At 42.4% G+C, this 23219-nt stretch overlaps 2 protein-coding genes across 2 annotated transcripts in view; both read left to right on the forward strand.

Moving 5' to 3' along the window:
- The window catches only part of LOC147898411 (pentatricopeptide repeat-containing protein At2g13600-like), a 40900-nt gene extending 20274 nt beyond the window's left edge, over positions 1-20626 (forward strand). The window contains exons 9-11 of the mRNA XM_087379158.1: positions 148-308; positions 513-898; positions 20562-20626. Of these exons, the coding sequence (XP_087235284.1) occupies positions 148-308; positions 513-898; positions 20562-20626 (612 nt within the window). The remainder of the gene's footprint in view (positions 1-147; positions 309-512; positions 899-20561) is intronic.
- A 1489-nt stretch (positions 20627-22115) lies between these two features.
- Positions 22116-23038, forward strand: LOC147898412 (pathogenesis-related protein 2-like). The gene is made up of 3 exons (XM_087379159.1): positions 22116-22140; positions 22468-22664; positions 22746-23038. The coding sequence occupies exons 2-3, from the start codon at positions 22487-22489 to the stop codon at positions 23036-23038; spliced, it is 471 nt and encodes a 156-aa protein (XP_087235285.1). The 5' UTR covers positions 22116-22140; positions 22468-22486.
- The last annotated feature ends 181 nt before the right edge of the window (positions 23039-23219 follow it).

The following is a 23219-nucleotide window of genomic DNA, read 5'->3' on the forward strand; positions in this document are numbered from 1 at the left end:
GACATGTATGCTAAATGTGGCTTGCTTGGAAAAGCGCGAGAAGTGTTCGACCAGCTGCCAGTTCGGAATGTAGTCTCATGGACCGCAATCATTGCAGGATATGCTGAACGTGGACTTGGTGAGGAAGCACTGACCTGTTTCAAACAGATGCAACGCGAGGGTCTCTGTCCAGATGCATTCACGTTTGTTTGCAGCTTGAAAGCTTGTGCCAGCATAGGAGCTATAGAGAAGGGCTGTGAAATACATGCTGAGATTGCCAGACAGGAATTGGAAATAGATTTTTTTATTGGTAACACCTTAGTGGACTTGTATGCCAAATGTGGCTCGCTTGCAATAGCACAGGAAGTGTTTGACAAGCTTCCAGTTCAGGATGTAGTTGCATGGACTGCAATGATTGCAGGATATGCCCAGCTAGGAGAAACTAAAATTGTTTTCCATATGCTTGAGAGAATGAGGGGAGAAGGCTTAGAGCCAAATGAGGTCACATTCCTTAGTGTTCTTACTGTATGCAGTCATGCGGGTCTAGTGGATAAGGGCCAGAAGTATTTTGATGCCATGAGCAAAGACTATGGCATCATTCCAACGATTGAGCACCATATTTGCATGGTTGATCTCCTTGGCCGTGCCGGTCAGTTAGACAAGGCAATAGAAACAGTGGAGAAGATGCCTTACCAGCCCACTCCTTTGGTATGGCATACTGTGTTGAGTGCTTGTCAAAAGGGGGGCAATCTGGAGCTTGGAAGACGGGCCTTTGAACATGCAGTGCGATTGGATGAACATGATGCTGCAGCATATGTCTTGATGTCTAACATCTATGCAGGCATTCACCTGCAGAACAATGAGGAGGTTGAGGCAATCAGACTGAAAGAACAAGCATGGAAGAAGCCAGGAGAGACGGGTACAGAGGCGGGCAGAATTGTGCATACATTTGTCGTGGTGGATACAAGACATTCCCAAAGCAAAGATTATTTCCCTCAAAATGGGGAAGGAAGGGGATGTCTCAGAGTTGCATCTTGTTTCACAAGATGTATCTGGTGATGGGTCTCGGGAAGGGGAGCATAGATTCATTTGCAAAGATTCATACGCCAATCGGCAAGAGCTTTCCACTACAAAATGGGAAAGGAAAGGTCATGTGCCAGGTGCGTTGCAGGTGGACATCTCTGATAGTGCAAATAAATATGGGTTCTGGGGACACAGGGAGAACTTGGCTATAATTTGGCCATATAGGTTCCAAAAAACACTGGACTCCCTGTTAACATACACGTTTATAAGAGAATGTACCCTCCAAAATGAATATACTAGGGAAACTCCTTGGATGTGGATGTTCTTATAGTGCTGTGGCTCAGTATTTGACCAAAGTACTATGTGCTGAACCGAAGTTTTCTTTACATGTAGGTGTGGTGAGCCCTTGCCCTATAGGCTCCCCTTGGTTGTACCGTCTTTGTTGCAAACCTCTAGTATCATAGTAACAATCTTGTGCGTTGTGTTTAAATACCAATCGTTACAAATATAGCACAAGGTCACTGGATGGCGTGTCTTAGGACCATCTATTGGATGTTTGTTTCCAATGTCATTATGTACATAATTTTGACACCATATATTGTCATTGACCTTGAAGATAGGATCGAGGGCACATACACATAAGGTAATTTAGCTGGTAGCTCAGCTGGTAGTGGATTGGACTTGGCACCTGAAAAGAATGCATGGGAGTTAGTGAAGCCAAAGAATTTCGATTATATAGGCATGTACTTTGTACTGTTCTTTGCTTCAAAAGGCTATTTATCTCATAGGATCAGACCTACACAACGTTTCAAAGATGAGGTTGAAGGAAAGTTGCAAACTTTGGAGGATGGTGGATTCATCATTTTTTTGGCTCATGTTTATTGCACTTTTGTTGCAGAATCATTGGGTTCTCAAGATTTGACTCCGCATGCCAAAGCGTCGATGCACAATTCATGACATCATAAGGCACCAATAATGTGAAGAAAGAGGCGCAAAATGAAGGCAGCTGCATTCAATATTAACTTTGGTCAATTATTTTGCAATAGATTTGCAAATGTCAGCACGTTATAGTGGATAGTGGGCCCACTTCTCCTTTGTAGAAGATGCCAATGATTGAATTATATCCATTGATAAAGAATTTGTAGCGTGCATGTAAGCATGACACATGCGCATGAAGGGCTGAGGTGGGATACCCTCTAGCCATAGTTTGGTGGTGTTGGAAGACGAAGGTGAGGAGATGGAGGGGAAAGGGTGGAGAACCTGTATTGTGGTTTGAGCATGCACTTGCAGGGGTGATGCTGGAGTACCTCTAGGCACAGGAAGAGGTGAAGGGGGTATTGGAAAACCTAAGCATCTCTCTCTAGCTCACAACGCAGGTGCCGTGTTAGGACAATGACCTTGCATCAATCACCAACCTTGACCAAAAGTGATCTAGGATATTAACACCACCTATCTCGCTTCACGCATGTGCACACAAGTAGATAGAGAACAGTTTTAGATCTAGAAAGAACAATAACAGATGTACAGCCAAAAGTCCATGTATAGATGTGTAGATAATGCGCAAAACCAGCTCCAAAATGGTGATAAAGCACCACCACAAGCTGACTATGCTGCAGCTTGGTAGGCTTCAGTAGCTGCTCAAGGAAGAGCTCTTACTGCTCATGTATCTGCATCCCAGTTGATCTCCAAGCTCCGTTGGTTTGCACACTGGATGCCCTCTGGCTGACTTCCTTAGATCCCCACAATGGGGACTTTATATAAGGGTGAAGCCAGCCAAACCAAGCTTAGGGTCCGGCTGACCAGACTAGGGGCGACTGGCCCTATAAAGGACTGACCCAACCTCGGGTTCTGCAGAGTAGTACATGCTGCCAACCAACCCGTTTGTGGGCCTGGACCTAATGCTGTCAGGCTGGTTTGCAGCAAGCCTGTAAGGCTCGGTCGGCTAGGTCCATAGTAGCCCCTTTGCTTGATGCCTCTCTAGCCAAGGCCTATTTCCTATCCATTAGCTCGCGGGGCCTTGGATTCTGGCCTCTACAGCAATCCACATGGCTGCCCTTCTGCCAGCGCTTCAGGCTAAAAATGCTGCCCACATTGGAGCCTGCTTGCTGCCCATTTGGTAGCGCATTCACATGCTTCTTATGCCCGTGGCAATCAGATCTAGTGTCACATGCAATAATAAGCCCATTGCTTAACTAAACATTCATAGTTAAAATCACATATTCTTATTCTTATGCATAGGTAGTGTTTCATAATATACGTATACATATGGCAATGCTTCCATGTACATAATAGTCATCATTCCTTTGTTAAGATAACACTTCAACAAATGGCTTACCATGTCCATAAGGAAAGATTGCAAAACATAGAAGAAAACTTACGAAACACATGCAAACAATATTCTTCATGGTGTACAATATGGGCCCAAATGGAGGAATCCCACCCCAAGGGGATTTGCCAATTTCAGCCCTTGATCAATCATCAAGGCACCATTGATCCTTACTATTTCTAGCAAATACCCACAAAATTTTCATAATCTTGCATGATTGCTCATTCCATCATCCATTATGCTTTCTGAAATCCAAGAAAGAAGCATACCAAGGATAAGAACTACCCAACGATATCTAGATGCTCATCTAGAACTCAAGGTAGTCTTCAACATGCAAATCATATTAAAATAAAATGGAACATAAGGAAAATACTTTATCCTTCATTGAGGAGTTTATCTTAGTCTTCCTACCTCTAAAAGAAAGGAAAAATGGTTAGACACATAGAAATTACAATGGAATTCATTCCTTAAACAAGATCTTCATCACGGCACAACTTGCAACACTCAACATTGAGTAAAAATGCAAGAAAACACACAACAAACCATTGCATCTTGAGGAAGAGGAGTTATGTTTACACATTTCTCATGCCCAAGGCATGGAAATCGTGAAGAGAGAGACTAGGAAGAGGGGTGAAGTCGAGGAAGGAGCTTTTTGCCACTTTGAGGCACTCCAAAAGAACTTGCACAACATGTAGTTCTCATGGTGAAAGATGGGCTGCCATGAAGAAGAGGTGGGGAGCTTATGCACTTGTAGCACATCAAGGTAAAGTGCTAGATAGGGGTGCCCAAAAGCAACGAAAAAGGGGAAAGTAGTAGGTTTCCTCTCTAGTAGCTTCTAGGTGCATTGGCATGGGTGGAGTGTCCTCCAAGTCAATGGAAGATGCCTTCTTTTATAGGTGAAATTCAGTTGGACACTAACTTCGTTAGCTCCTAAGTTATCTCAATAGTTGGGATCCCGCAATTAGTGGCACATGCTTTTGGTGGCCATGCTTTAGGAACATGGTTTTGCTGCCCATTATTTGTGAATATGGTTTTGTAAAACATGGTTTAGGTAAGACGCTTTTGGAGTAACCCAACTGACTTGGTTACATCCCAACTAGTAGTTAGCCTTACCAAATTACATTCCAATTGGTAGTTAGTCCTATCCAATTGGATGACTCATCTGTTAGCACACCAATTTGGCTAACTAGTTAATTCATCTTATTACACAAGTTGATAGCCCGTAATCAAGTCGTCAAAACGACTACCTCCCATGGCTTTGATAGGAAAAAGTCATAACTTTGTCTCATGGTTTGATAAACCATGGTTGATAAGCTATGGGTTGGATACATAGCTTTAGCAATCCATGGTTCCTTAACAACACTCATCAAATTGTATGCCTTCATCGAGAAATGAAACAAAATGGTGATAACATTGGATTGCAGGGTGCAAAGGAAGATGTTAAATTTAAGCCAAGACTACAACCACCAATTAGTCAAAGTTCCAAAATAATGGAGGATGCAATTACAAGATCAGATCATTCATAAAGTTTCCTATGTTAAACATACTTCACGTTAACACGCTTGTGCATGGATACACATGTTTTTAGTAAAGTCATGGTGCAATGGTACATGTGGCACCTCCCTTTATGGAGAGAAAGGGGTATATTCCTTTCCATAGCAATCTCAAGATGAGTCCTTAATCATTTGATAGGGGTGATAATCTACAATGGTTTTAACTTGCCATTCTCCTTTTCTTTCTTTTGGGCAAAAAGGTGACCAAGGCTACAACGAACGGGGTATTTATGTGGAACACCTTGTATAATAACAATAAATCAATAAAGTTTAGGAGGTTGATGTAAAAACCAATTTGAAGTATGAAACAACCACGATAGCCTTGAGGGAGTATGACAACACCAATGCATGATCCTACCCCCTCATGAATGTTGCTCTCCTAGCTTAGGTATGTGGGAAGAGATCCCTAGATCTTGGCTCAAGTAGTAAAGAGATGAATGATGTCCTCCTAGATGACACAAAGGGACTGGAATATGTATGTCTATGTATGTCTATGGGGCCGGTCCTTCATGCACAATGCTATTACAAACGAGGAGGACAACTTAGGAAGCTCGAAGTTGTGGAAGGGTTCCAACAACACAGAATACACAAGCTCACACCATTGGCATTCATAGGGTAGCAACACAAGAACCTGAGTCAACTTTGGAGGCAGTCCCATAAGAACCTATCTTGGAGCCTAGCCCGACGGACCATTCTGTGAGCTCAAGGAGTTTCATGATCCCACGTATAGTGCAACTCAAGTAGAAAGTTGCCAAAGTCAGCGAGGGAACCATATGGAATCCATCTTTGCTACTGGAGCATAAGTCTCATCATAGTCTTGACCATTTTGTTATGCAAATCCTTTTGCAACTAGTGTGGCTTTGTATCTTTCAATGCTTCCATCTGGATTGTGCTTCACTTTGTAAACCCATTTCTTTGTTGTGGCCTTGTTCCTTGGTGGAAGGTCACATAACTCCCAAGTGTTGTTCTTGTACAAAGCTTCCATTTCTTCATTCATAGCAGTTTTCCATTCTAGCTTATCAACTGCATCTTTGAAATACACTAGCTCTTTTGTAGCCATGATGGTAGTCATAAGAGCATACTTGATAGTTTCAACCTGAATTGCTTTGCCTTTCTGAGAACATGTCAATCTAGCTGATGGTATGCTTTCCCTGGTAGACCATTTGAGTTGCTGTTGCTCTTCTCGAGGTGATTTTGTCAATTCTTGCTCTTCTTCATCAACCTTTTCTATAGATGACTATGTAATCGGTGTGTCCATCTCTTTTTGTATTTGATATTTTCCATTCTGATTCCTCATCAAATATTACATCTTTGGAGATAATGAGCTTGCGATTGATGGGATGATATAGCTTGCATGCTTTGCTTTCTTCACTGTAGCCAACCATGAAGCATTTGCATGACTTTGCATCCAATTTTTTGTGATGATCGTCATGTATGTGGGCATATGCTATGCAACCAAATATGCAAAGATGCTCGATGCATGGATTGTGTCTAGTGAATGCTTCATAAGGTGTCATACCCTAAATCGGTTTGGTCGGAAGCTGATTATGTAATTTGCAGTGGCAATTGATTCTGCCCAATACCGATTTGAAAGATTCTTCTCATTCAAGTAGGTCATGTTCTTCTTTTAGCTCTTGCATTCTACTGAGGAGTATCTGCACAAGTGAATTCTCTAAGAATGCCATTACTTTTGCAAAAGTTCATGAATGTTGAAGATGTGTATTCACATCCTCTATCTGATCTCATGACTTTGATCTTTCTGCCTGTTTGGTCTTCTACCATGGCTTTGAATTCTTGAAATCTAGAAAAGATTTTAAATTTCTCTTTCAAAAAGTAGACCCAACAATATCTGCTGTAGTCATCAATTAAAGTCAAGTAGTAAAGTGAGCCATTGATGTTGCGGGTTTGGGCATAACCCCATACATTTGTGTGTGCTCATGATACAATCAAATACTAAGACTTGGGGTTCCCAAATCTTCATTATTTTCGGGGATGGCTTGTGTGTTGATGTAGTAGCACTTTAGTTGGCTCTCGTTTATGGTTGTGTTGAATTAGAATCCATCCAATATTTCTAGCAGCACAACTCTGATGGGATTCATTTTTCTTACTCGATAAGGTCCTTGACCTAGATACTTGAGTTGGACCTTGTGGACTTGGGGGCATTGTATAGTAAGACCAGGTCACCTTCCTTGATGTCTTTGGCTTTAAGGTTTCTATCAAATCATGACTTTCTTCTGCGTTTTTATGTTGTCATGGCATGGTAGGCGACTAATCTGTTCTCTGTATGCTTCTCCAATTGATAGAGTCTTTCTTTCAGAGATGCATGATATCCCATGTGTTCCTGTACTGCTATGTGTAGGCTTGGTATTACAAATTCTAGTGGGACCATTATAGCTTCAAGGCTGTACACTAATTGAAAAGGTGTATTCCTTGTACTGACCTTGAGTGTGGTTAGGTATGCCCATAAGATTGCATTTAGTTTCTCTGTCCAATCAGAACACAATGATTCTACTACCTTGGTGAGGATAATGCATAATATTTTGTTGGTGGATTTGGCCTGTCCATTGCCTTGGGGGTAGTAGGGTGTGCTTTTTCTATGGATTATCATAAAGCTAGACAAGAGTTCTTGGATAACCTCATCGACAAAATGTGTGCCTCTATTCGACACAATTTCAATGGGGCATCCGAATCGGGTGATCACATTCTCGTATGAAAATCTTGTTGTGCTTCTGGCATTTGGTAAAGTAATCAGTGGGGCCACAATGATGTAGCATGCCTGTGTTCCCTTTGCCACCGCTAGATAGATGGGACCCACAAAATCAATCCCCCATTCTAAAAATGGTTTTTATGCAACAACTATTGTTAGGGGATTGAAGTCCTTGTGTTGTGGTTTAGTAGTCCGTTGGCATACATCACAGCTTTTGACATATTCATAGGCATATGCCCAAAGTGTTGGCCACTAGTAGCCTACGAGGAGGACTTTTCTTGCTGTGACTTCCCCTTGGAAGTGTCCTCCTGCAATGCCTTCATGGAATTCACTAAGGATTGGCATGATCTCATGAGGCATTACACATCTTCTTAAAACCTGGTCCTTGCCCATCTTATATAGTTGTCCTACAATGACTTGATAGGGTATACCTTTTAAAATTAGTTTTCTAGCATCCACTACTTTCATTTCAGGGGATGGTCTTCCTGCCATTAGATATATGCACACCAATCTGGAACAACATGTATCTGAAATAGTGTGGCATTTGACAAGTCATCTTCTACTCTAGTGGCTTCTTCTCCTGACTTGAAACGAGACATGTGATTGGCAATGTAGTGTTGGGAACCTTTGCAAGCCACTATTTTGAGATTGAATTCTTGAAGCAAGAGGAGCCATTTGGTTATTCTTCTTGATGTACATGGACTGTTCACAAGATAAAGCAATGCTTGATGATCGGTGTAGAAGGCAAAATCATTTGCCAATAAATAGTGTTGAAATTTCTTAACACTATTAAACATTGCTAGGGCTTCTCTTTCTATAGTGGTATAGTTGATCTTTGTATCATTGAGTTGTCAATTGGGGCAAAGTAGAATGGGTATTATTTCTTATGTTTTCCAGGTTGGCAAAGCACACTCCCAATTGCATACTTGGAGCCATTAGTATGAACATGAAAATCAATATCCGAATTGGGAGATATAAGGATGGGTGCTATGATTAAGCACCACTTTAAAAGCTCAAAGGCTTGGTCGCACTCTTCTGTCAATTGGAATTCCACTAATAATTTGTAAAGTGGTTTGGCTATCATGGCATACCGCAAGATAAATCTTCTATAGTAGTCCGCATGTCCCATAACAATGTGTCCCAAAACAACTCCGTGGGTGACCATGAACTGACATTTTTTTGGATTTAGGGAGATTCCATACTCCTTGCATTTGATTAGAAAATTTTCAAGACATTTTAAGTGGTCTTTTTTGTTTGAGTGGATGCACAAATCATCCAAGAACACCTGTAGGAACTTATTCAAAAATGACTTGAAAGTGGTGAACATGACTCTCTGGAATGTGGCCAAAGGCCGAAGGGCATTATTCTATATGCAAAGATATCCCATTATGTAGCAAATGCTATTTTTGATTGGTTAGAGGAGCAATTTAAACTTGGTTATATCCACTAAAGCCATCCAAGAAGCTATATATCTCTGATCTAGCCAACTTTTCCCAACACTGTTTCTATTAAGGGTAGGGGATAATGCTCCCTGATTGTGGCGGCATTCACATTCTTTAAGTTAACCCATATTCTTAGCTTCTTGTTGCATTTAGGCACGATGACGATGGGTGAAACTCAATCAGTGTGCTCTATCTCATAGATGAATTCGGTATCTAAGAGTTTTTCCATTTCCTCATAGACCATGGTGCCATATTTTGGATTTGTTCGATAATTTCTGCATACCTTAGGGTAGGAACCTTCCCTAATAGGTATCTTGTGTACTTCCACTTCTGGTGAAATTCCCTTCATTTCCTTGTATGACCATGCTAGGCAGTCTCGGTATTCCATTAGGAGTGCTTTGAGCTTTGTTTCATCTTCCTGTGTAAGCTGCTTCCCAATGAATACCAATTTTTCTTTCTCCCCTTCAAGGGCGAGGTTTATTGTGTGAGTTTTGGCTGGTCCCTCATAGATTGGAGTCTCTCAAATATTATCAGTTTCTTGCACATTAGATTCTCTTATTGGTCTTGGCATTGCTATGGGGACACTCCCACTGGTGTAGTTCTTGAAGTACTCTGGTACTTCACAAAGATCAGCCTTTAATGGTGTTAAACTAGCCTAACATGGGCTATGGGCATTGGGTGGCATAGGATCATTAACCAAATTTTGAGGCTCTTGTGGAATTTCTTTTTCTGAATTCTTATTATCAAGCTTCATCTGCACATGTGGCTTAAACTTTCAAAACTTTTTACATTGGGAATTGTGGGGTAACTTTTCCATTGGCAAAGTACTCCTAAGTAACTGTTCATTTTCTATGCATACTCCTTCAAGTCGATCAGGGGACCATTCAAGAGGAGGTGGCTTAGATTTTGTGGGAATTGGCTTGGTAAGATACAACTAAACAATCCTAGTTTGGACTCATTCAAACTCATTGAAGTGGTCGTGGCCTTGGCTTTGAGAGCGACGATGTCCTCCTTCAGCTTTCTTGTGGGATCTTCTGCTATTATTCAACTTTGGGAAGTTCGACCACCATTAGGGCATGGAGAATGGGTAAATCATTGTTGAAGACATGGTCTTCAAATTGAGCATTTCCAGCCTCTATTTCAAGATCCCAAGGAAAATCAGAGTCCTTATTGGAATGGGTAGCTTCGTCAAGGTCACTATTCCATTCAAGGTCAACCATAAAGAATGGCACCCTGGATTGATTGGTTCTTCATGTGTGAATGGAGGATTTACTTGCATGACCTTAGCATAAATTTGCAAGAAGATGGGATCTAGTATATGGTAGTTGTTGTCAATGGTTGCCAACATTGCTTGGATCGAATTATTGACATTGCTTTATGTATTGCCTGCTAAGGCATGTTGTTGCAGGGGGCTGATTAATTGAAGAGAAAATCCAACTCCTACCACTTTTGTTGACACTCCATTCACGATTCCCAAGGGCTTTGCACGAGAATCACATCTGCAAGGCATATGTTGAAATTAGCCTTTTGCATTGGTGGGAGACCCCATTCATCATAGAGCTCCTTGGATAGGACATTCACACCTGCTCTACCATCCACTATGGCTTGGACTTCATCATATGCTTTATGGATCAAAGTCACAATGATGTTGCATATGTCATCTTTCTCACCCATCCGCATAGGGATATCTTCTATGTCTTTCATAAGTGGAGGGGGATTTGCTAGTTCAATCGATCCTTTGGAACTCTCCTAGAGATTGGGACAATTCCATAAGAGGATTCCAATGGGAATCGATACAGGGCAACTTATAATGCTAGAGAGTGCGACACCTTCAAGTTGGCATGGTGGTACATTATGTTGTGGATTTTGTTACTAAAATAGAGGCTCAAGTACTTGGTGGGGCCAAGTCAGATCTTGTGCTTTCTTCTCAGCCTCGAATTGAGCTTGTTCTTTTTGCACCCATTGTTGAAGTGCCTTAAATTGAGCCTTCTCCACTTTTGGATTAGGGTATGGAGCTTCTTTTATTTGAGGATCAAGAGTTGATGTGGATGAGCTTGGCTGCTCATTGCTTGGCGAAGGCATAGGCACTTGGGCTTTCTTTTGAAGAGGTATTTTTGATTGAATTGGAATATTATTGCCCTTTGTGGCCTCTTTTTGCTGGCATGTAATTACATTCATAGGTTGTGATAATATGCTTGGCGGCCCTAGACTTTGACAATCCACCCCAATAATGCTGATTGGGACATCATGCTAAGCCTCATTTTGTTCTAGAACCTTAATTTTCATGGGAAAATCCATACAGGCATGGCCAATGCCACAATATCTGTAGAGTGGTTGGAAAGTAGCAGCACTACCACAATGAGGGCACTTTGCGATCCGGTGATTCTCTCCACAACCGTAGCACTTGATTGGCACTCGATATGTATTGGTCCAAACTTGATTTGTATAGACTGGTATTAAACCTTTTGCTCCTTCCATATAGTACACTGGGTACTCAACTTTATACTCGAATTGCGAATCCACCTCCTCGGCTTGAAGTTGTATTGGAATTATCGGAGGCGCGCTTGGATATGGTCGTGGATTTGGATTCTTGAGTAATTGTAGGACTTGTCTCCGGATGGGAACATGATTTAGCCTCAGAGCTGGCCATGCTTGTGCAAGTTCTAGTTGTCTATACATTGGGATGGATGCCGGTTGGTATTGTTGAGGTCAAGGCAGGTTGTTGCACATGTAGAAGATGCAACTATTTTCATCACGTCCACTGACTACACAGATGTGGCACCACAACCTTAGTGGTGGATTACTTTGTGTAGTGATCCTAGCTCTTAGGATGGGGCATTCATTTGTTGTATGATTGGCCATGCAATGTTGACACCATACATTTTCTTGCCTTGGATAAGTCTGAGGTGGCAGCTTAGACATGTGAAGCTTTTGTTCCATGGCCTGCATCATTTCTTCTCTTAGCTTCATTTCTTTCTAGGGGATCTTCATTAGACATTTCTGTAGTGGACTTGGATTTCCCCATTTTAGAGTGCTTATCTCACGCATTGGCTCTTCCATCATCACTGCTGGTGTCAGAGTCAGTCATGCCATCCTCGATGTCAATGGCTCTTCCATCATCACTACTAGTGTCAGAGTCGGTCATGCCATCCTTGATGTCAATGGCTGATGTTGCATGAGTAGCATTGGATGTTTCATAAGGGCTAATAATTTTCATGTCTTTGCAGATTTTCTTCCTTAGGCCTACTATGAATCAGGCTGTGAGGTACTTATCATTGGGGCATGGCTCACATTTGGCACAATTAAGCTTTTTTAATTGTGCCTAGGTACGTGCGTACATCTTCTCGCCGACCTTGTTCAAGCTTGCTTAGTTGGAGAGCAGGATCATCTTGTAGTCTCTCCATTTAAAAGCGCCTCTTGAATTCAGTATGCAGCAGGTTCCATATGGCTCTTTCTTCAACTAGGAGGTCTAGGTACCATTTTGAGGCTTCATCGGTTAAGGCCATGGGGAACCATGTGATGTCGGTTTCATTAGATCGATCTTCTCCAGCTCGATATGCAACATGAAAATGCTGGAGGAATCTTGCTGGATCGTCCCTACCCCTGGGGTACCAATAAATAGTCCATACTGTAATGTGGACTTCACATACCCCAGTATGCGTCTAGCCACATCCAAATGTGGTTTCCTTGGAGCCTGCATAAACTGACTTATCAAACCAACATCATAGCTCAAATCTGGCCTAGTAATAGTCATATAAATCAAACTTCCTACTATGCGTCTATACATAGTAGGGTCTTCCAGAAGCTCACCTGCATCTGTGCTCAACTTCACATTCTACTCCAAAGGAATTGAAATAGGCTTACAGCCTGTCATCCCATATTTGGACAGCATGTCCAATCCATACTGCCTTTGCAAGAGCCACATCCCACTTGTGGATCTAATCACCTCAATGCCCAAGAAGTAACGAAACTCTCCCAAATCCTTCATCTCAAACTTCTGCTTCAATAGCATTTTCACATGAAGGATATCTTCATCACTATAACCTGTGATGATCAAATCATCAACATAAATGACAAGCAGCATAATGCCTTTCTCTATTTTTCTCACATAAAGTGAGAAATCTGCCTTGGAAATCTGAAAGCCAATAGTGATAAGATACTATCCTATCTTGTCAGACCATGCTTTGGGTGCTTGCTTCAAGCCATACAAGGCTTTCTTCAACCTGCAAACAAACTCAGTATGACAGCATGAACATAACCTGGTGGCTGCTCCATATAGACCTCTTCTTGCAAATCACCATGCAAGAAAGCATTATTTACATCCATCTGATGTAAAGACCATCCCTTTGATGCAGCCATAGCAAAAATTGCTTTTATGGTTGCCATCCTTACAATCGGACTGAATGTTTCTTCATAATCAATGCTATATGTCTGTGCATACCCCTTGACAACTAATCTTGCCTTGTATCTATTCACAAACCATCTGCATTGTGCTTCACCTTATAAACCCACTTGCAGCCAATTGCATTCTTGTCTTTAGGCAAAGACACCAATTCCCATGTAGCATTTACTTCCAAGGCATCCATTTCTTCATCCATGGCTTTCTCCCATTTTTCTTTTCCCATGGCTTGCTCAAAAGAACTGGGTTCTAGTTCATGTATCACTTTGACCATATGGGCATAGTGAATGGCTATAAATCCATCATATTTTAGCCTATCCATAGGATACCTAGCTCTGGTAGATCTGTGCAAAATAGGCTCACTACTAGGTGCTCTAAAAACATCCCTTGTCTTCCTTACTCTAGGTGTAACAACAGAAGGAATACCCAACTCATCATCGAGGCTCTGTTTTGAGCCACCGTGACAGAGTGCGGATTGTACTAGCCTAGTGCACACAAGATCAACGAAAGAACTAAGGAGGATCAAAGCACACTAAATAAGACATGAGAGGGAGATAGAAAATCGGTATCTCTTGCAATGTGTGTTCAACAATACATGATAGGCCTCTTATAAAGAGAGCGCCCTTTGAATAGTCAACCATGTGGGATCCTCTCATCCACATCTCTCCTTGTGGATATCCTCAGTCCACATCTCCACATCATGTAGTCCACATCCTAGGGTGGCTACTTTAATACATTCCTTATCACATACCTTTGCCCTTTAATCTATGTGCTCATGGCACCATATCTCTCAACACCTCCCCTTGGTGCCATGATCCTTTGGCTACTGCAAGGTGGTCAGATGTGAGTTACAGATCCATCACCTCCCCTTAGTGCATGCATTGCTACTTAAGGTGGTCAAGTGTGGATTTTACATGTCAATACCTCCCCTGGGTGCTTTCATAGCTACTCTCAGGTGGTCAGGCTTGATTTACAAAATATAGGCAAGGTTGGCAAGGTTTTTTGCTTTTCAATGCTTCATGTCGATGGCGTTTGCATCTTTACTCGATGTAGCTTGATGCATGTTGCTTTGTTCTTCCATGTGCCTTAATGCTTTATGTGTGGATGCCATGTTTCGGGCTATGGTCATCTCATACACTTGTGCTTTCGGCATGCTTATGACAATGATGTGTGCATTCATGCGTTGCTTTTCCATTTATTGCAAAGGTCTTACCAATTGATTTCTTTCAATATTGGAAATGTCTAATTGCATACAATGATTCTGATTTAATAACCGCGTAGAACTTGAAAAGACGATCACTTTTCCTTTTTGGAGCACATGCGAATTCTTTCTGGATTGAAAGTTACGGCTTGTCGAAGATTCTATGAAGAAGAGGGGGTCTTGATGATGTGGCACAAGGATTCACATGCAGAATTCAAACTGTGCTTACAAAGGAACTGTGCTTGGGTGGCACTATGCCATGTGGTAGTTAACCAATCCTTAACCTAAACTTAACATTGTTTAGTGTGGGTTGAGTTAACTTAACCATAGTTTCTTTTGATCTGCCACATGGTAGAAAACTAACCAAGCCCTTAGCTGACTTTACCTTTGTGGGTTTACTTGACTAACACTAGTTAAATCCAATCTGCCACATGTCTTTTCTATCTGTTGCCATGTGTCCTAAGGTTGAGGACCTTAGAGATGAAAGAGAGAAGGCTATGCTGGGCAACTATGGCCATGGCGACGCGGTGCTTTGCATTCTCTACCTCATTAGTGCTGGTTGTGCATGCGATCTTCCTTCGTTCTTGCTTCATTGCTGGCTGCTCTTCGTGTATGCGCTGAAGACTACCTGTCGGTGGAGGGCATAGCAGACTGCCCATCGGTGGAGGGTGTAGCAGAGTCAGTTGGAGCTTGGCTACCTCCTTAGGAGCTGTTTGTCTTGCCAGTGAAGGCTTGGCTAAAGGAGCACTGGAGCAAGCAGAGGAGGTGGTTTGGAGCATGGGCTGCTGAAGCACAGTTGATTGCTTTGTTAACATCTGTTGTTGCAGGAGACCATCTCATTGCACAACCGGTTGACAGAGGAGGTGCCTTCATCTAATAGTCGCTGCTGTTGTAGATGTAGCTGTAGAGCTTTGTGAGCTACAGGTGAGTCGTCATAGTAGCTTAGCTTCTAGTGGCTTGCATTTGCCATCAGGTGCAACAGCTGCTAGTAGGCGCTGCTGTAGAGGAAAGACAAGGTTGAGGCAGTCAAGATGATGGGTTGGAGCTGAGGCTCATGCGAGGAGCCTTCATTGGAGTTGTTCATTGATAGAGGCAGCTTGGCTAGGCGATTGGCTATAGTCGTTGAATATCATAAGCCTGAGCGCTATTGGAGTTGCACAACGTATTGCATCGATGGAGGCCCGGTACTGCTGCAGATATGGAGCTATGTCATTGGAGAGGTCGAGCCATTGTGGGAGTCACCGTTGGAGCTTGGCCGGAAGAGCTGCCATTTGGCTCACAGATGTTTTAAAGGAGTTTTTGCAATATTTGCCTTTGCCTGAAGATGTTGATAGCCCTTCATTTGAGGAAGGTCATTATAGACTAGCGTATGAGTTTGTGTGATGATGAACTGAGAGTCGCTTGCTGCCTAAGTAGAGCATTAGAGTAAAGTGGATTGTAAGCTACGTGCTTCCTTGAAGCTTGGGAGCTAACTTCTTTCCTTGTATAACTGCTCTCACAATGACTAGATTTCAGGATGTATCTTTTCTCAAAGATCACTCAAAGGAACACTCAAAGAACTCTCTTTCTCACAAAGAGAAGGAACTAAAATCTCTCAAGAATGAACGGAATTGTATGGAAAGTATAAACGGAATTCTTTGATGGAAACTTCTCTCTCTCTCTCCATTGGAACCTTTCATCATCGGAATGAAAGAAGCAACATGCAATCTCTATCAATCTGAATCTGTCTCACACTTATGTGGATTGCAATGCCTCAGCGGAAGGCAAGGGAGCTCTGATACCATGACAAAGTGTGGATTGTACTAGCCTAGTGTACACAAGATCAACGAAAGAACTAAGGAGGATCAAAGCACACTAAATAAGACATGAGAGGGAGATAGCAAATATGTATCTCTTGTAATGTGTGTTCAACAATACATGATAGGCCTCTTATAAAGAGAGTGCCCTTTGAATAGTCAACCATGTGGGATCCTCTCATCCACATCTCTCCTTGTGGATACCCTCAGTCCACATCTCCACATCATGTAGTCCACATCCTAGGGTGGCTACTTTAATACATTCCTTAACACATACCTTTGCCCTTTAATCTATGTGCTCATGGCACCATATCTCTCAACCCACTGGATTCACCATCCACATAAGGGTGACTTGCATTCAAATTAACCATGGGCTGATCTACTTTCTCTTTTCCCTTTTGTGATACTTGCATACCACTATTTGCATTGCTTTGAGGAGATCCTCCTGATCTCAATCTGCCTGTCCATGGCAAAGTATGTGAACCACTTCTAGAGGACACTATAGGTCCACTAATATTTTGTGATTACTGCTGTGAATTCTGTGCAGCATTATGATTTTTTGCATCTACATCATCAATCACATTTACTGGTTTATACCAGCTGCTCATCTCATAAAAAAAAATATCTCTACTCACTGTAAACTTATGAGTAGAAGGGTTATAGCATCTATACCATTTCTACTGTAGAGAATAACCAATAAAGGTGCAGTTCTCAGCTTTTGGATCCAACTTGGATCTCAACTCATCTGGCACATGAACATAGGCAATGCAACCAAAAACTTTCAAATGTGAGATATCTGGTTTTCTACCAGTGTACCTCTCCTCATGCGTCATGCCATGGATTTCTACAGTGGGATCCTGTTCATTATGTAGACTGCTATAGCAACTATTTCAGCCCAATAATAATATGGCAGGTCTTTTTTGTTGAGCATGGCATGAGATACCTCTCCAATATGCCTATTTTTCCTTTCTGCAAGTCCATTTTTCTATGGGGTATGACTGCATGAATATTGCTGCTTTATGCCATGCTCCTGCAAGAACCTTGTAAACTCACTGTGCTGCAGAGGGGGAGGAAAGATTGTGTGAGGAGCTCCCAGACTCTGCAGGGTCCATTACGAGAGGGGTTAAAAGCTGCAAGAAGAGTGCAAGGGAGATAGAAATGGCCGAGAGGGATAGATGATGAAACAGTGAAGGAAATGGAATAGTGGATGCCTGAGTTTGCAATCCGAGTGCAAGGGAGAAAGAGACGAGTGAGAGGGATAGAAGACAAAACAGTCAAGGTGAGAGCCACCGCAATGGTTGGCCTGAATTTTTATCAATTCAAGAAGGTAGTAACACCTTGCATGGTAATGAGTGATTAGAGGTGGTGGCATCTAAAATTCCCAACCACGTCTGTGGTGGCATCTAAGATCCATTAGTCTGGCAGTTAATTACCAGCCACCAAAGTGGCCCGCAATTACTCACCTTCCAGTTACCACCACCATGCTTGCATGCATGATTACTAGGAGTCTGTAAATTACCAGTCAGTGAGCTTGCATGCTCAGGAGAGTACTAGAGTGCATGGTAATAAGTGATTAGAGGTGATTCGGCTTCATAATTTACTTTTGTGGTAATTACTAAATGGTGGTGGTGGGTCTCATAAGCCACATCTATGGCCACCGGGCTAGCACAGTTAATTACCAATCACCACAGTGGCCCATAGTTACTCACCTTCCAGTTACCACCACCAGGCATGCATGCATGATCACTATGAGTGTAATAAATTACCAGTCATCGGACTTGCATGCTCAGTAGAGTACTAGAGTGCATGGTAATGAGTGATTAGAGGTGATTAGAATTCCAAATTTAGTTTTGTGGTAATTGCTACTTGGTGATGGTGGCTCTCATCATCCACATTTGTCATGGCTATGATTCCACCGGGCTGGCAGTTAATTACCAACCCCCGCAGTGGCCTGCTGACCTACCACTATGCTTAGTAGAGTACTAGAGTTCTTGGTAATGAGTGATTAGAGATGATTAGGATTCATGATTTACTTTTGTTGGAATTACTGCCTGGTGGTGGGGGCTCTCATCAGCCATGTTTGTTGTGGCTATGATTTCACCAGCAGGCTGGTAGCTAATTACCATCCACCATAGTGGCCTACTTACCTACCACCATGCTCAATAGAATACTAGAGTGCCTGGTAATTAGAGGTGATTAGGTTTCATGATTTACATCCATTGGGCTGGTAGTTAATTACTAGCCACCGCAGTGGCCTACTCGCCCACCATTGGGCATCTGCTTCATGATTACTAGCCTGTCTGGGGTGGCGCCTAAGATTCCATCGTGGTCGCCTGCAACTAATACAGATGGAGCCCCAGGCTCCAGCCACCATGGTGGCTCAAACTTTATAATATATAAGATCCGTGGCATTTGGGATTTTACTACATTGCTCTCATCTGCCCCTGCTTTGCTACTTTACTCCAAACCCCTCCTCCAGCTCTTTTCCACCCCTGATCTACTTTGCTCCATGCTCCCTCCAACTCTCATCACTCATCAGCTCCCTTGCTCATCTACTGATCACCCACTCATCTTCACCATGCCTACTACCACCCCCCCTCAATGCACTGTGATCCAATTTTATCTGCCTTCTCATATAAGGTGATTGTGTTGCACTCACCAGGAGTAGAAATGTTGGCACTAGTGGAGACCCTTCGTTCCCACAGTCGATTCCCCCCATATCGGCATGCCCACCACCTTCGATGACATGCTCACCTCTGGCCTCTTTATGGTTGTGTTGTATGGGTTCCCCCTAGACATGACGAAGGCCTCAGTATTTTCACAGCAGAGTACTCTTGACTTGTTGGGGGGCCGTAATCTGAGTTCTGACAATGTGCATGGTCTTTGGCCTCTCCATCGTCTCCTCCTTTGGCTCCCTAGAATACTTTAATGCAACGAGCTAGGCTGGTGGAAATACTGAGTTGTACAAATTTCCTCTTCCTCAGACGAGGTGCATAACCACTCAGCAATGTCTGGATATAATCTTTTGGCCTCTAAGGCTCTCAGCGATCTTTTGGCTCACTGGATGTAATGTTTTGTTCTCTAAGGCTTTCAACAATTGCTGAGTTTTTATTACATTTATGTAATCTCTTTTTGTTCAATTTGAGGCTGTCAGTATGCACTGTTGTTAACTTTTATATTTGAAAGATTATGGTCGCTAGCTGTAATCTTTTGGCCTTTAATGCTCTCAGCAATTGCCAAGTTTTAATAAATGTAAGATCTTTTGCTCAGTATAAGTTGTTAATTTTTATATAACCTATTTTTGGATGTAGATGTGCATTGTAATCTCTTTTGCTCAATTTTCACTCGATGAATTGTAGTTCATTATCTGAATGGTACCACCGGGCCTCTAGTCACCGCAATGGCTCAGAATACTTTTTCCCTCATTTATATTTACTGCAACAAGGGCTATAATACTAGTAAAGTAGGACTACAATTTCCTTGGTTTAGGACCAAAATAGCGCTAAAATAGCTCCAATAACCCACTATTGTGGTTGCATGGAGATACATCTAGAAAAATACAATTAAACTTTCAGAAAATGCAATTGACAATATGGCCCTTGAAGGGTCCCCTCTAGGGGCAAGGGCCATATCGACATGTATTATACAATATCCAAGATGCCACTGGACAGATATGACATGTTGATATGGCCCTTGCCTTTTAAGGGGACCCCTCAAGGTCCATATTGTCAATTGCATTTGGCTTGGTTGCACAAGGAAATATATTTTCCTTGGTATACAAATATATAACTCCAAGAACCAGTGCGATGGTTGCTCCAAGAAAACCTTGAGTTTTGGGCGATGACAGCTCATCAAGCCAGAGACTACACTGAGGTGATGCTCAAAATGATAGATTGTGTCTCACTATTATGCAAAAACCCAGTGCGATGGTGTCTCCAAGCCAATCTATGATTTGCATGGGCATTGCTGCGGCAAAAGGTTACATGATGACATGTAGTCAAGCTAGAGATTGCGCTATGGGGCGATGTTCAAAATGATAGATTGTGTCTCATATTACGATAAGAACCAGCATGGTTGTCCATCCAAGCCAACCTTGAATTTTAATAATCTACATGGTTGTGGTGCTCAATGACAGGTGGTAAAGCTACGGCAAAAGGCTACGTGATGATAAGTGATCAGGCCAAAGATTATGCTGCATGAAGCAGTGCAGAGATTTACAATGTAGTGCAGAGCTACCATGTGTCGAGCTATGTGGTGTTCAAAATAAATCGGTTACGTCTCATTATTACGCCAGTGACATCGGAAAAATTTTCGGCGAGAGCGCGGATCCATGCAAAATTCAAAATTTCACCCAAGAGTGCTTCACGTCGCAGCCCCAAAATGGCTCTGAAAATAGTTCTACGATTGGCTACACCCATGCAAACGTTGACCTTGTATGTATGTATGTATATGTGTATGTATGTATATGTGTATGTATGTATATATTATAAATTATAAAAAAACTAATGTCTAATGGAGTTTGGAGTATGAAATGCAAATGCACTCATGGCTAGTGGACACAAAAAGTGCATGCCCAAGCTTTTCTTGGGACATGAGGTAATTATTATAAAAACAAGCTTAGCTTTTCAACACTTAAGATACTAACACAACTACCACTTATCAGAATAATATCTTCAAGTCAATTCATTTTCTAGGTTGTTCTAATCACTAAATATGAAAAGTTTCGGTTTGAAAGTATGTATGCCTTTGGACATGGTGACAAATTCGACAAGGGAAGCTTTATTAAATTAGACTTGGAGCCAACCTCCAACCTAGATCCTCACACCTTCTTTACAAGGAGTTTCTATATTACTGCTTTGCATTTTTCTCCAAGGTGTGCTTTTGTTTATTTTGATTGAAAAGTGATAGTTATTGTCAATGGAAAACTTAACTTTTCTTCATTATAGAAGTTAAACTTGACATTATATATAGGCATGCACATGACATCAAAATTGGTGATATCATGTGGCCCATAAACATTCAGAAGAATCAGCAGGTCTCTTATGCACGAGTCGTTCGTGAGACATGACCCCCTTAAAACAACCTTGAGTGATTTGCTTCAACACATGCATGCATTTACTAAATCTATGAATGGTATGTGTTCATTCTTTTGGGATTGCATGTGCAACGTACGCCCTCACACACACACGCGCGCACACACACAGAGACAAAGAGAACTAAAAATTTTACTTCTAAAGTAGTGTACATCTGAATTGAATTTGCAGGAAAGTCAAGGATAGTAAAACAAGGATTATACAATCCTTTCACTTTGGGTGGGACTATTATTGTAGACGGTGTTGTTGCCACGGTTCACAGTGCATAGCTTATGGCAGTCTTCTTGCGAGCATATTTTTTTGATTGGTTCAAGTCAGTGGCTAGGACGCCGGGCGTGCAGCCTTGGAAAGGTGTCGGTGACGTAGCTGTGTGCACCTTTTGGCTTGTCCACGAGGGGTGGGGGGATGTGTGTGAACCGAGCCTTATTAGAAACAAGTTGACCACAGCACTCGTCGTTTTGTGGCAAGGATCATGAACATCACTTGTCCTTTTGCACAAGGATTCCTCGGAAGCATCCCGCAAACCAATTATTTTCACTATCACGCTCCCTCTATATTATATTGCCCACCTCTGCACTTTCCCACCCCCTCTTCTCTCGCTTCTACGTCTTCCACTCATTCGTAAGTATGCCACCTTTCCCACCTTTACTTTGCATCCTTCCGCTCTGATCTCTACTTTGCGCCCACGACTTTTAGCTTCATCCTTGTAGCAAAAGATTGTCTTCTTCCACCACGACAGTACTAGAGAATCGTCACTCTCTCCAACGCTCTACACCTGCCTGCTTAGCCCAGCCCACATCACACACGCCCTCGCGCGTCTATGCGTTCTCCCCTTCGCTCCATCTAGTATCGTAGTAAGGGGGATGGAGGGCACAAGCTCAAACTTCACGCGGTCTACGTCTTACGCAAGGAATTGATGCATTATCTTTTACACATGATTTTATGCAGGGACAGCTTGTTTCAGAAAATGGAGAACAAGATCTCTCAGCTGGCAATAGACATGAAAGTATCTGTCGGCACACTCTGGGAATTTGTCAAGGATCCCAACATGATTCCGAAGATCTTGCCTGAGTACTTTGCCTCAATCGATTACATTGAGGGAGCAGGAGAAGTGGGATCCATCAGACTCGTGAAATTTGGTCCAGGTGAACACGACTTTCTGTAATTACTCGCTCTTTTTGTACACATCGGGGGTTAATGTGCTTTCTGTGTCTTGACTAAAATAGCCGTGAAGGACTACGTCACATTCGCGAAGGAGAAGATCGAGGTAGTTGACGAGGCTGCCAAAGAACTCTCGTTCTCAATTATAGATGGAGAGCTACTCAATTTGTTCAAGTTCTATAGGATTACTTTGCGGCTGAGGGAGGGAGAAACGCAGGACAGTTGCATCCTCCACTGGCAGTTGGAGTATCAGGCTCTCACACCACAAACACCTTCCCCTGAGGCATCCGAGGCAAGTTCTCTGGCCACATATAAAGCCATAGAAGCTTATCTGCTGGGAAATGTTCCCCAAGCGTGAGTTGAACACAACGCAAATGTATCTCCCAGCTTCGAGTAATTCTCAGTGCGGAAACTTCAGCATCAATCATCGGAATCGTTTAAGACGAGACATGTCAACGTTTTATCTCATTCCTTATCACCATAAGGCCGTGGCGTATGCTATTGTGGCTCACGTTGTAATGAGCTCTTCTTCTTTAAAG

Source organism: Dipteris shenzhenensis, chromosome 9 (genome assembly GCF_047967505.1).
Source record: "Dipteris shenzhenensis isolate YYH24624 ecotype China chromosome 9, Dip_SZ_1.0, whole genome shotgun sequence".
In the NCBI taxonomy this organism is placed as follows: domain Eukaryota; kingdom Viridiplantae; phylum Streptophyta; class Polypodiopsida; order Gleicheniales; family Dipteridaceae; genus Dipteris; species Dipteris shenzhenensis.